The sequence below is a fragment of the Photinus pyralis genome, unplaced genomic scaffold (genome assembly GCF_008802855.1).
Source record: "Photinus pyralis isolate 1611_PpyrPB1 unplaced genomic scaffold, Ppyr1.3 Ppyr1.4_LG2, whole genome shotgun sequence".
Taxonomy (NCBI): domain Eukaryota; kingdom Metazoa; phylum Arthropoda; class Insecta; order Coleoptera; family Lampyridae; genus Photinus; species Photinus pyralis.
The window spans coordinates 16,818,221-16,831,726 of record NW_022170403.1 but is presented as its reverse complement, the minus strand read 5'-3'; the positions used below and the strand labels follow the sequence as shown (position 1 = coordinate 16,831,726).

At 34.6% G+C, this 13,506-nt stretch overlaps 1 protein-coding gene and 1 long non-coding RNA gene across 6 annotated transcripts; one reads left to right on the top strand and one right to left on the bottom strand.

The window, feature by feature from the left end:
- Positions 1-468: 468 nt before the first annotated feature.
- On the bottom strand, positions 469-2,207 carry LOC116163594. Of its 2 annotated transcripts, none has more exons than XR_004143773.1 (4): positions 2,048-2,207; positions 1,889-2,000; positions 1,255-1,821; positions 469-483 (listed from the first exon to the last, which is right to left on the bottom strand). It is a non-coding gene; the product is annotated as an uncharacterized LOC116163594 (long non-coding RNA). The 2 variants fall into 2 exon arrangements; XR_004143772.1 differs by lacking the exon at positions 469-483 and adding an exon at positions 1,161-1,201.
- Positions 2,208-7,066: 4,859 nt separating this feature from the next.
- Positions 7,067-10,305, top strand: LOC116163593 (26S proteasome non-ATPase regulatory subunit 5). Of its 4 annotated transcripts, none has more exons than XM_031477606.1 (7): positions 7,067-7,712; positions 7,990-8,185; positions 8,238-8,625; positions 8,674-8,923; positions 8,969-9,157; positions 9,694-9,987; positions 10,038-10,305. In XM_031477606.1, exons 2-7 carry the CDS (start codon positions 8,004-8,006, stop codon positions 10,229-10,231), a joined length of 1,497 nt encoding a protein of 498 aa, XP_031333466.1. In that variant the 5' UTR covers positions 7,067-7,712; positions 7,990-8,003; the 3' UTR covers positions 10,232-10,305. The 4 variants fall into 4 exon arrangements, with proteins under 4 accessions (XP_031333466.1, XP_031333465.1, XP_031333464.1 ...); XM_031477605.1 differs by lacking the exon at positions 7,067-7,712 and adding an exon at positions 7,764-7,886; XM_031477604.1 differs by lacking the exon at positions 7,067-7,712 and adding an exon at positions 7,839-7,929.
- The last annotated feature ends 3,201 nt before the right edge of the window (positions 10,306-13,506 follow it).

Here is a 13,506-nt window from a genome sequence, read left to right as displayed (position 1 = left end):
CCGTTATACCGCTAGTAGGTACTAATACCCCTACCTAAATATCACCATTAATTATTTTTTTAATTTTTGGTAGAAGTCAAAATTACTGGTTAAGAGGGAAGTATCGTTTGTTCTGTTAGAACATAACGTCTAGCAGAATGTTTTCCTCGACTGGTTCTAGTGGATGATTTAATACTGGAATCGTAGTATTTATCAAAAATTAAAATCACATCTGCTTCTCGTAAATAAGCAACAAATTTATCAACAAAGAGTTTTAGGTAATCAGAAACCGTTCCTCGAACTTGCCAGTGTATTACCCAAAGCAATGCACATCCAATTATTGTTAAAGACGGTCTAGTATGTAGTCTCTTAGACTGGGAAACAGCCAGTGAATTCATATGAACCGATTTTGTTGATGCCTCCTTCATCAATCCATCATCATTAAACATTGATGGAGGCGCCGAAGATAGTTCGTATTTCAAAACTTCCGCTATGTCAATGTTCCTGAAAAAACAAATGCTGAAAAAAAGTTAATATTGTAATTGGGAAAATGACTACTAAACTAACCAAAACTTTTGCTTTGATATTCGTAGTTATTTGCACAATTACACATTGGGATATGTGGGATGGGGATATTTAAGTAAGGGTATTGGAGTAACTGGTAAACTTTTCTAAATTTTGACGCTATCTTGTACATATCTTTCTAGGATTTATTCAAAAATCATATATTGACATCAAAATTGTAATCTCCACCCCAAAAAACCTATAAAAAGACGTATCGCTCTTGTTATAATTATTATCTTTTTATTAAAATGATGTCGTTGTGCAGCGCGGGCGCGGCGCACCGCGCGTTTTATGTTATTTTCGGGCCGTCTGTCGGCGTCGTTCTACTTTTTTAACATTGAATAACTTGCTGTACCTCCATTTTGATATGGAATTCGAGAACCTTATCTATAGAAACATATAAATCGATGTACGACACGTTAATATTGAAAAAATATAAAAACCAACCCCTAAAAAACACCCCCCACTCCTCCAAAACGCCCCCAAAAATATTATTAACTAAAAATTTAAATTCAGAAGGTTTAAAAACCCTAAAATCGATGTGCTACATGCCCATATTGTTAAAACATTTAATTTTTGTATTTTTTGTAGACATTTTTGAGTGCCATCTTGAATTTCTCAAAATGCTCAAGGGTGACAGAGTGGCATCAATCGGATTCTTAAAATAGACCTACTTAGTGACCTAAAACCGCAAAAAAATTTTCACCGTACCTTACTTCCAGCTTTTTCGTCTGGCTTCCAGAATATACCTAATTCGACATTAGGTAATGATACAGCTCAAACTCTGGGAATTGAGATATACCGATGCATTATATCTTGAACACTGTGCATAAGAGTAATCTTAAAATGCTGCAACTTCAAATTATTGATGGCACAAATGTGGATCTTAATGAACAGATTTGGCACCTTTACCTATTAAACACAATATTTGCGCCTTTAATGTCTCAAATTATACAAAATAATGCTGTGGTGTAACAAATTTCTTATAAAAAAAGTTAGGCATTGAAATATGCATCCAAAACTCAAAGAGTATATCCCTGTAATCACTTATAGTACAATTATATGCTAATTATAGGCACCTATCCCCCTATACGCCTATACCACATAGGTATACTTATCCATTTCACAGTACAACTATTCTTGATCACAAATCAATTTCTCATAGGTAAGATAGCAAGTACGTACTAGCAAATGCTTCTTGAACAGCAGAGGGGGAAACTTTTCGTAAGATCCAGTTCAGATACAATACAACCTGGGGTGAATATAAACATGGAGCATCTAAAATAATTAAAAGTAGATACTTAGGTATGTATACATGTTCACATTTTTCCGTTAATATACCTACCCCATAGTAGAAATTTTCCCAGTGGATGCCTTCAGACACTTTACAGTTTTGCAGTGACCCGGGATGGAGACCGCTTCACCTTCTCTAATTTTGAGTCCATGAACCCTACAAACTGCAGTGGGCAGGTAAAGTGGGCACTAAAATTATTTGGGAACTTACAATTCGTTTCAAGTGGATAAGGAAGTGCAGTCAATGTATTCACAGCTAGCACTGTAACTATAAAAAAATATAAATACAACTTCATAATTAATATGTTCTATTTAGAGAACTGCATAAGAGATAAGATTGTCTGAATGTTTGGCTTATATAGACACGACGTACCAAAAAAATGAGATATTAATCTCGTCGTTACTATGCATAATTAACTTAATTAAAACGATAGCAGCCACAATGTCAAAAATCTAAAAAAAATTAATTAATTAATCATCAGTTACGTTGTAGAATACCGCACGTGTTTAAAACGATGTAATCAAGAACAAATTCCATTAATTTTGAAATGTTTGTGAACTAAGACCTTTTCAATGATACAGTTAGGTATACCGATAATGAGCTTATTGTGTTTTAAATCTATTGTTCGCTGGATTGTAAAAGACTTATAAATAAATGATTGCACTATGCACACCTATTATACCTAAGTGGGTACCTAATAATAGGAAAATTGTATTCTTTGCCGTGGTGTGAATAGGTATACCTAGGAATGGTATAGGGTTATATTATTGCCTGATCACATTGATTCGGATGCATTCTTGCACAGAGAAATGCAAGAAAATGATAGCACTCGCACCTACTAAGTATTTTTTCCTGCAAGTGTTGTCACAAAGAAGTTCACCGGCTGGTATACTCCTGTAGCTTAGGTAGGCACCTAAAGGTGTCTGTAGACTTATAAAATTACCATTGAACAAGTAATTTCTTATTCAATTATATTACCTAATTATCGCAATAAAAATGGGCAGATCCTTGTTTATTCAATGCTCTTTGGCAATAAAAAAATTCAAGTACCAAACTCTTAAACCAAAAAAGTTTAAAAACTCATACTGATTAATAAATACCTATAAACATCGAGCCCTAGTCCTTAAGAGCAATTATTACAAATGTATACGGTTATATCTAGTACACAGTAACCCGTAAGCTATCAATGGTGTGCTTAGGCATATAACAAATATTAATGCATTGCGACCATTAAAATTACTAGTTTTGTAGGGAATATTCCAGAAATCTCGATAGACATCGTGGCGCCATGAAAGATTAGTCATCGGCGATAAATAACGAAGGGGATGTGACGTAATCTTTCCGAGAAATATGACGTGTTTGTTCGAAAACATTCGAAAGCGAAAGTTGAACGCTAGAGAACATTGCCCCCTTATACAGGTGTGGCCCCGGATTGACCTTATAAATGGAATTGATCAAACATTTTTGAATCTCGCTTTAATGTTTTGGGTGTCCGGCCTGCTTGGTCTGAAAAGAATTTCAAGCTCATTTTTACTTTTTAAAATTCAGGATGGGCGTGACAATTGAGAAAAAAATAATTTTATGTTGTGGTAAAGTGTCATTTCATAAAAACGGATCGCTTAAATCAATATCTGATTTGTAGTCTTGCACTTCGGCAATAAAAGATAAATAATTGATTTCAAAATGATTGCTTTAGATGTCACTTGAATCTTAATGACAGGTAATAATAATTCATTTGTTTTATTGACACAGAATACTACTTGTTTCTGTGGTTCCTACATGTAGTGTAGACTAAGACTACAAATCAAATACCTACTGATTTAATCGAAGTGATCCGATATTTGTGAAATTATGGATATGGACATAATGTCATATAGGTATTCTAAACTTTTCTTAATAACAGTTTGCATTATTATTGACCGAAATGGCACGTTACTTCAACATAAAATTATTTTTTCTCAATTGTCATGGCCATCTTGGATTTTAAAAAGTGAATAATAATATGTGCTTGAAATTCTTTTCAGACCAAGCAGACCGGGATCCCAAAACATCGAAACGAGATTCAAACATTTTTGATCGATTACACGTATTTATAGTCAAGTCAATCCAGGGATACACTGTATTGTACTTGGATCCCACAACCTTATTTAATGTGGAACATGAACATACAGATAACTAATTACTAAAGCACCATACCTAATAATGAATCGGATCTACCAGAGCTGTTATCTACGCAACTTTGAAGATTGTGTGGAGTGAAAAAATTAAATTAAAATTGTTTGAAATAAATTTTATTTGGCGTTCATTCTCTCGGAGAAATATGGAATGAGAATTGAGCAAAGCATTCTTTTGCCTAGATTTAGATGACGTTTTTGCAATAAAAGTTAGTATAGTTATTGCGAGATTTTTTACTTCGGTATGTGATACATTATATTTGCAAAATTAACTGCATTCGTTTACCTAGGTAGATAAGGTGCACACTTTCTTCCAGATGTTTATCCGTAACTTAAACATGGTACCATTGAATAATTTATTATTCAATGATGGTACGTAATTGTTACAACCAAAGAGTATCCATAACCAAAGAGTAATTATAGTTACTCTTTGGTTACAACTTCTCAAAATCTTCGAGCTCTAGACGCTATTGCTAATCATTTTTCTTTTCCTCGGTTTGTAATTTACCTAGTTTAAGTTATGTTGCCGCGGGAAACTACGTTATCCCATTATAAATACCCTACCCAACAGCTGTATTATACCTATATGTGCTATGTATATATACCAAACTGTTGTAACTATTGCTATATTAGATATTAAGAATCGATATGTTGTATGTGTTTTACTTTCATGTAAATAAACTAGTAATGCACATATAATAACTTTTACATCGAACGACGTTATACTTAGGGAAAAGTCAATAATTTCCCCAGTTGCGTTGGTGAACAGCTAGTGAAAACAGTATCAGTGCGTTGTGCTACGTTCTTAGGATAGTATAGTATGGAACTGCAACTACTATTAATTATATGTACAGTCACGTTCATTCAGCCCCAAGATGTAGGATTTTATCTTCCTAATCCCGAAAAGTGCCTTGCGATTGCGATAGAAAAGATTTTCAAGCCTGACGCAACTCTTTACTTTATTTTTGGAAAAAGCGGCGGCGAAATTGTACCAAAGGATTTAGTAAACCCATATATTACGATTGACATCAGTAAACGTGTCCAGAGATCCGTGAATTACGCAAGAAACGTCATAATACAAACGGAAGGTTTTCAAACTCTAAATGACACCCTTCGACGCCTAAAGAGAAGTGTAATATGGCACAAAGAAGATTCCTCAAAAGGAACCTTTTTAATTACTATAAGAACAAATGATTTCAGTGAGGTGTTTCAGATTTGTTGGAAGCATAACATAACAAAAGTGCTAGTTTTAACACGTTCGTACGCGTCGCCTAGACTGTATACCAGCGATCCGTATTCAAATGAAAATAACTGTGCAAAACATGTTAAAAAGTACACTATCCAAAACTGTAATAAAGCCACTAACGTTAAATTGAGAGTCAATCTTAGAAATATGGAGAAATGCAACGCTAAACCTACTGTAAAAGGGACGAGTGCATTTAAATCAGAGATAACGGAGACAACTTATTTTGGCGGATTTTTGGAAAAAGCCTCTACTTTTATTGGAGATAGAATGCACTATATTATACTTGTTGGGTTTTCAGCATCTACATTGATTTGTTTTTATACAATGAATTCGCTAATGCGATATTAAAGTTTTAAATGTGTGTAATTGACGTGGCCTGTGTCAATAGGTACCTAATAAATCAATTTTTTTGTTTGCATTACGTGTTAAACGATTACATTTTCGGTTGCAGGGTATGTAAGTATTTTGCAAAGTAGATTGAGTAATTCGTCACTTTGTGTGAAGAATTAAATAATTAATTCACACAGTCGATTGTGATTCCAATTTCCAAGGTTTTTCATTTATGAGAATGCGGTCAATACATAAGGGTTGTTATCATAAATAAAGACCATGCGCTCGTAAATATTGTACTGGCATTCATTTATAATTCCATCGTGCGTGTTGGTATTACTAATGGGGTACAAAGAAGCATTAAAATTTTCTGGAATCGAAAGGTAAGGTGTACAAAAACTATTTGGAATATGCTTTTATTGGATCTACTTTTAATATAGGGCTTCGCCTGTTTGACTTCATTAAAGATACGTATACACAAAAAGATCAGGTAATTACCTACTTATCACAAAATTTCAATTAACAAAATCCGCAAGTGCATAAAATAATTGAAAGCAAAGCTAGATACCTATATAAACGACACAATAAGTGGGAAGCAATGCTACAATTTTAAGTATACGCATTTGGTAAGTAGTCAAAGGTACAATTTGTTGTAGTAGCGTACCTAGCAACTGCGACACATCACTCCATGGCCAACCAGTTTTTACCAATTTTTAGGATTTTTAATTTAATTTTTAGGCTTGCATATGAGACCTCACAATTGCGTATGTTATCCGATGGATATTTTAATTATCTATCCAAGGATGTTTTTATTTTTCCTGTAGGTTAAAATGGGGAGCAGGAATTGCCGAAAGTGTATTTTCCCATGTTACTTCCTTATGTCCCGCCGTTAATTTGCCACACTATTTGTAACGCCCTGTATACAGGGTAAATAAGAAGTCCGGGAACATTCGATTATCTCGCGTGGATGTTTATCTATTATATTATTGCTTATTCCTCTCAAATAATTAAAAAAATTCATTTCAGCAAAATTTGCAATACAATGTTCAATAGTCATTTCGTTTAGGCGCTGTTCTAATTTTAAGCAGTTGATAAATTTACATTTATTGCGACGATTTATTTCCACGGTTCCATTGAAAACGCTCATTTCAGCCGAGACAACTACATTCACTTCATGTTCATAGTTTTCCTCATTTATGTCTTATGACGGTAAGCACATTTGTTATATTTATTTATTATTTATTTACACCGTATATATTATAGCTTATAGCAAGGCCTGATGATGGCAAATTATAGCCGAAATCGATAGCCAAGAAGAAATCTAATATAAACGTTGTCACCACTTGTGTAAATCCATTGAATAAACTTAATTAATTTTTAATCAATGACGGTTCCATTCAAAATACAAAAAAATGTTTCTGTCAATTGCGATTTTTCTTTAATTGCAATTGAAAGGACAAGGTCATTCGAGATTTTCTATTCGAGATTGTTGGCTTTCCAGATTATTACCTTCGATATTTTGGTGTTACTGCCATTTTGCATTTCGAGATTTTTATTCGAGATTTTCACCTAGGTATAATCAAGCCGCATGACACACAACGTGGGATAAATCGGTGGATTTTAGTATAAAAACGGTCACGTCAATGCTCAATGGCACAGGTAGCCGCCTACTGCAAAACTTAATACTTAAGTTTTTTTCTTCGCATGGGTATGAAAATATAATAGCATAATTGGTGTACACCTCACAGGCGACCAGTTTTTCAGTGGGCGATAATTGACGTGACTGTTTTATACTAGAAGAACAATAATGACAATATTGATCTTCAAAAATTATAGGCATTATCCATTTTAAATGTGGAATATGCAAGCGGGTAGAAGTAGGTAATTAAACATTCTCTTTCTTTATTTTGATTGGCGGTCATCAAACTTCGGCTACCGTGGATACGGCCGATACGGGTTTTAGCAATTACCCCTTAAATAAAAAGTTACGCAACTTTTCATACTTCAATCTCAGACAAAAATCTACTGAAATCCACAGTGGAACTGTATGCGAGATCTACGTAGTATGGATTAACAAAGTCCCTGAATGGAAATCCGAACGAAAACCAACTGGAAGTTATCGTAGGTATGAAATTGTGCTCTTTAACAATTATAATCATTACATTAATTACACTACAATAAATAAACAACCAACAGTTGTACAAACTTCAAAATTCAAACGATCCCGTTTCTAATGGGACACCCTGTAAATTTGAATGCTTACTCTATGGTATTAGATACAGTAGCCAAATACAGAACAGTGAGTATATTTATATTCTATCAGATTAATAAGTATAAACAAAGTAATTATTTATGTTTGATTTTAGATTTAGGGGAAATTTAAATTCGTGTCTTAATTGTAGAACTAAAGACAACGATGGCAAATCATAAGGAGTGGTGTTCACAACAAACCGTAAACCTCCTACAGGAAGAATTACGAATTCCAACTTTAAATGAAATTAAGGATTATCTTGCTTCACTTACATCAGAAGAGGCAAAACAAACCATTAATGACTTCCCTTTAACTTATATATTTGACTGCCTCAATAATACAAATGTGTAAGTCACTGTCACTTAACCTTAAAATAATGCGGAATCATTTTCATTATAGCGAACAAATAGAATTAGCCAATGAAGTGCTTACATTGTGTATGTCACACTTGAGCATAGGGGAAACATTAAATCGTTACTCCATTTCAATCGAACGAGCACTGCGTCACCCTCACTCATCAGTGAAAACAATGGGTTTAAATGAAATACTTAGAAATTTGCAAAGCGAAGACCAAGTTAATAGTTTGGGTCGACAGACAACCCTAGTGAAATGTATATTTGAATGTATTGCAGATAATGATCTTGCAGTAGCAAAGGTTGCGTTGGAGATTATTTATAAACTAGCAGTATCGAGAAATTGTTTGCAAATAATTCTTTCCCAAGAAATACTTCAAAATATTCACAGACTTAGAGCCACTAATGAAATCGTTCGCCTACGTTTTAATGAGGTGTTTCTAGTACTTGACAATAACGATAATTACAATGTGATTTTGTAGCTGTTTGTAAACGTGTCTGTAAGTTCTGAATCGTCAATGCAGATTTTGGATTCACATGGTCTGCTTTCCATTATTTTAGAAGATTTGGATACTGATGATATCTTGTTAATGATGAACATCATTCAGTTGTTATCACAGCTAGTTATGACCAAGCATGGATATGCATATTTAGAAGTGCATGGCATTACTTCTAAAATTTTAAGCAAACTGGAATGTGAAGATTCTATCCCACTTTTGTTATGCGAACCAGGTTTGTGTTGCTACACTTATGATGTTTTGCTACATTCAGTTGTAGGTGTGCTAAAATTTTTTGGTGCCATGGCTTATCGAAAACCTGAGCAAATACTAGTTAAATATGCACATATTATTCACCGCATATTTTCTATTATAGAAGAGACTAATTCTACTTTAATTGGTGTTGCATTGGATACTCTGGGATATATAGGCGAAACCAACGAAGGAAAATTTAGCTTAGATAGCATAGGTAGAGTATATCACTTGATTCTCATGTAGAGACAAACGATATAGTTTACATTATAACAGTTTTTCCTTAGAGTACTTTGGAATCCCTTATATGGGAAACTGATGTAAGTAATGGAAACTGCTGGTTTCCTACCATGACAGTTTCTCTCTGAAACAATTTTATTTTACTTTTACTTTTACCAGTATCCCCAGATCTGACCTCTTCATATTAAATGTCCGACATGTGAACCTGTTATTGAGGGCATCTGATATTAAAAATGGTGCATGTAAAGATTAACAATTTCGGATAGCTTTTATTTAGCATTTTTCATTAGAATATTTACTGAAATGGGCAAATTGCATACCCCATACTTTTTGCACACTTTTTAGAGAGAAACTGAGTAATATAGATTTCAACAAGTCCTCATACAAGGAGAAACTAGTATAATAAATTGTTCTAGAGCGAAACCGATACAATGTAAATTGTACCAATTTCTCTTTATGTTTTCATCATACCCATTTCATTCGCAAACTAATTTTTACATAATGAATTTACAGAAAACAAAATACCAGAAACCATCAAAGTTATCTATCACAATATACAAACCTACCCTACTGAAATTAAGATACGCGCCTTAAATTGTCTGGAGAATCTGTTTCGTATTTGTGAATTTGATAGTAAAATAACAAATCTAGTACGTAAGTGGTATTGTTCGGTGGATGGCAACCTAATGACCTTGATATACGATTTTGCCAAAAATCCATTCAATGAAATCCGTTTCGCCGCATTTAGGGTTTTGGATGCTTTATCTTCGCATAACTGGGGTCAAGAAATTTTTCGGAACACTCCTGGTATGTACATATCTTACAAGTTAATGTTTGCTATGTAATATCAATTGCAGGTTTTATCGAATTTTTATTGGATCGTCGCAGTGAGAACTTTAAAGATTGTAAAGAAGCAAAGTATAACATTATAAGAGTATTATCTTTGAGTTCTGTCTTTGATCATAGTACTCAAACAAGACTGCAGGAGTACGTATCTGAAGGACCCTTTTACGTGCAAGCTGTTACAGAGGTTGCAATTGAGGGAGATTAGCTGTGTGTGCACATTGTATTGTTTATTGTTTAAATGTAATGTATTTGTATTTTCATATTAAACAACTAATGATATGTAGTTAAAATGCCCTCAGGTTGTTCCTTGTACAAGGTATTCCATTTTTGATATCTGTAGAAATGTCGGGAAACACTTCACATTTTTCAAGATATCTCGCTTATTTTTAAAAATATCGAAAAAAACAAAGAATAGTGTAGTTCACTAATTATACAATTTCCTAGATGATTTTTAAAACTTAACTCCCTAGTCAATAATTTGTTTTGTGTACTTAATTAAAGTATTTAGGAAAATCGTAGGTTGTGTAGCCCCGAAGTTATCCGATTAGGCACATTTGAGACAATTAACATGTCAATTAATTAATCGCCTAAATATGCCAAAAAAGCAAACCTATTCTTATTTGTGGGCATACAGAAGATCATCAAGAGTGTTTAAAGCTTCCTGTACTACGTGGTTACTATAAAAGCTACTCTTTACGCGATCAAAGTGGTGTTTCAAAAATCGGGAAAAAGTTTTAAAACGGGATTTGGGAATGCTAATATTTAATTATTCAATTTTTAAAGAGAGAAAGAATTTTGAAACAAGTTTGGCTTGTCGCGTGTAATGTTGGTTATCTATGCCATGCATTGACATGCTTTTTAGCGCATTTTTGCAAATTTATTTGTAAAAAGTAGCTTTTAATCTCACTTTGGGTGGCTGGCTGGCTGGCAGCAAATGTGGGCGCGTAGAAGAACTCTTGTAGAAAGGCAACGGGTGTACGTGTATCTACAGGGCCGTGAAATTTGTCAACCTTAGGGACATGGCTACATGATGTGGGGTTGGCGACATCTGGGCGTCATCCTCGAGCGTAGTATACTAACGTGAAGGTTTTTCAGTTTTTTCCTATCTTCTACTACAGTTTTGGTCCGATTCTTTTGAAATTGGTGTCGTCGGAAAGATGTTGTAAACGCGCACAACTCCTGCGTGGCGGAATTTTGTTTTTTGTCATAGGGGCGAAATTAACGACCTTTTGCGTGGCGCGCGCGCGCGTCTTCGAGAAGTAGTCAACTTCGGGCGCCTTTTACCTTCCGTTGCGAACTCACGCGGTTTAACGTTTCGTAAATCTCGAATCGCTGTCTCTCTTTCTCGTGTCGCCAATAGAAGTGAATTGCGAGTGAACGGGACGTCGGAAGTGGGTACCGTAAAAGAGAATGTGGTAGCCCGCGACAGACAGAGATTTTGAGATTTGGACTTGGGTAATGAAGGGAACAATTTCCGAAACAAGAAAAACTGGTCTTCAATTTTTGTGGTTCATAACACAAATTTATTTAAACAATTATCACATCCGATCAAACTACGGCCCCATAGATTTCTAAATTTATATGATAACGATTTTCACAGGTGCGCGGATGTAAGAATAGTACTTTTCTTCAATTAGATGAACAGTTTTCGATATTTCGCATGGCTTCCGCAATGTAGCCCGGTATTTGCTGCGTTTTCAACCTTCCCCCATTTATCAAATTATATATCTGAATTCTGATCTAATTTACAACAAAATAAATGACTCATTTTTCATTACAAAATGTTTTAATAGATTTTCGGAAATTTTCCAATTCCAACACGACATTCGCCTGATGCTTTACGAAAATAGTTTATTGGGCTAGCCGTCAAACCTACAGTGGAATTATCAAAAGCATAGGTAGATTAAAAAATTATCAAAGTCCTCGTGTGGAATCGAAGAGAGAGATCAGCGCATTTTTGTGTGGCAGATCAGTATTGTACCTATTAGCCACCATCAAAAAGATCTTATCGCAAGCTAACACATTCACTTTGTCGGTACCCGCTTCCGACGTCCCGTTCACCCACAATTCGCATTTAGATGAATTTTGCTAAAAACTCTCACAAAATAGTTCTCAATTTTTGGGGCACTTCTCATAGCTCTATTAGCCACACGAGAAAGAGTGATCGCGATTCGAGCTTTCAGAAACAAAATTCGCAGAGGAAGATACCTTTTGGGCGCCCTAAGTCAACTACCCCTCGCAGACGTGCGCCTTGTAAAATGAGGTTAATTTCGTACCCAGGAAAAAAACAAATTTTCGCCACGCAGTTGTTGTGTCCGTTTACAAGATCTTTCCTACGGCACCATTTTGAAAACAATCTGAAAACTGATGGTGGAGTGAAAACTTCAAACTCGAATTGCGGATGAGCGAGACGTCGGAAGTGGGTACCGAGAAAGGGAATCTGGTGGCCCCCGCCAAGATCTTACTGATGGTGGAGTAAAACTTCAATCGCAAATTGGGGATGCACGGGACGTCGGACGCGAGTACCAACGAAGGGAATGTGGTAGCTTCGACAAGATCTCACAAGAGGACTTTGACAATTTTTTACTAACGACATGCTGAAATAAAAAATTATCACTTGTAATACTACTAGTGCTTGCTATTTCCGGAAACTTTTCGAGCTCACAAATATTTGAACTTTCGCAAAATATTCGTGAGCAAGAAAAAAATTCTATTCAAGCACTGTGGAATTCGGTAAGAAAATTTCACACCATAGTGACCCTCAACGAAAAAGTGACGTTTTATGTCAAAACATTATTACCTTTTTACGTCAAACAATTGACGATAAATTCCTTGGTTGCCATGGAAATGTGACACGAAATCCGCATTTCATTGGTCGACAAAATTGCTGGTTGAAATTTTGGTTGACATTTGTCACCTAAAGTATGTAAGACACAAGATTATCAATTTTTGCATGAACAGTTTTTTAACAGAGCTGCTAGATTCAAGAAGGTGCCGCCAACAAACAATTCGTTATGTTTATCTATAATAGGTACATCGTCCAAATTGTACATAATTTTTATGTAATCGATATTATTAAATTGCTTTTTGATAAGTAGATAACAATACACCTACATCAAATGTATGAAAAAAATGTATGAAACGGGTCTAAAAAATTAAAACGTTGTTACTCCTGAATATTACATTTATTGACATTATTGGTCAATTATCGTTGGTACTAATAGACGAATAAATAGAAGGCATTGAGATTCTTTTGTTACTGGTCTAATAGAGTCATAAACCATTGTATATAAGTATAATGGTCATTAGGTGTTAATATTTTCCAGGTAAAAGTGCTACCTGAGTTGCCTATCGTCATTGTATGGAAGGTATTGCATTTCTTCCGTCGCTATATTTTATATAAACTTTTGAGTAAAAATTACGTTTTATTTCATAATTTGAAGCAGTTCGTAATATATTTTTTTAATCCACTTAGTTACT

Coding starts and splice junctions, on each gene's coding strand:
- LOC116163593 (XM_031477604.1), top strand. CDS start 7,854: ATGGTATTAGATACAGTAGCCAAATACAGAACAGTGAGTATATTTATA. Junction 8,186..8,237: donor TGCCTCAATAATACAAATGT/GTAAGTCACTGT, acceptor TTTTCATTATAG/CGAACAAATAGAATTAGCCA. Junction 9,988..10,037: donor AATTTTTCGGAACACTCCTG/GTATGTACATAT, acceptor TATCAATTGCAG/GTTTTATCGAATTTTTATTG.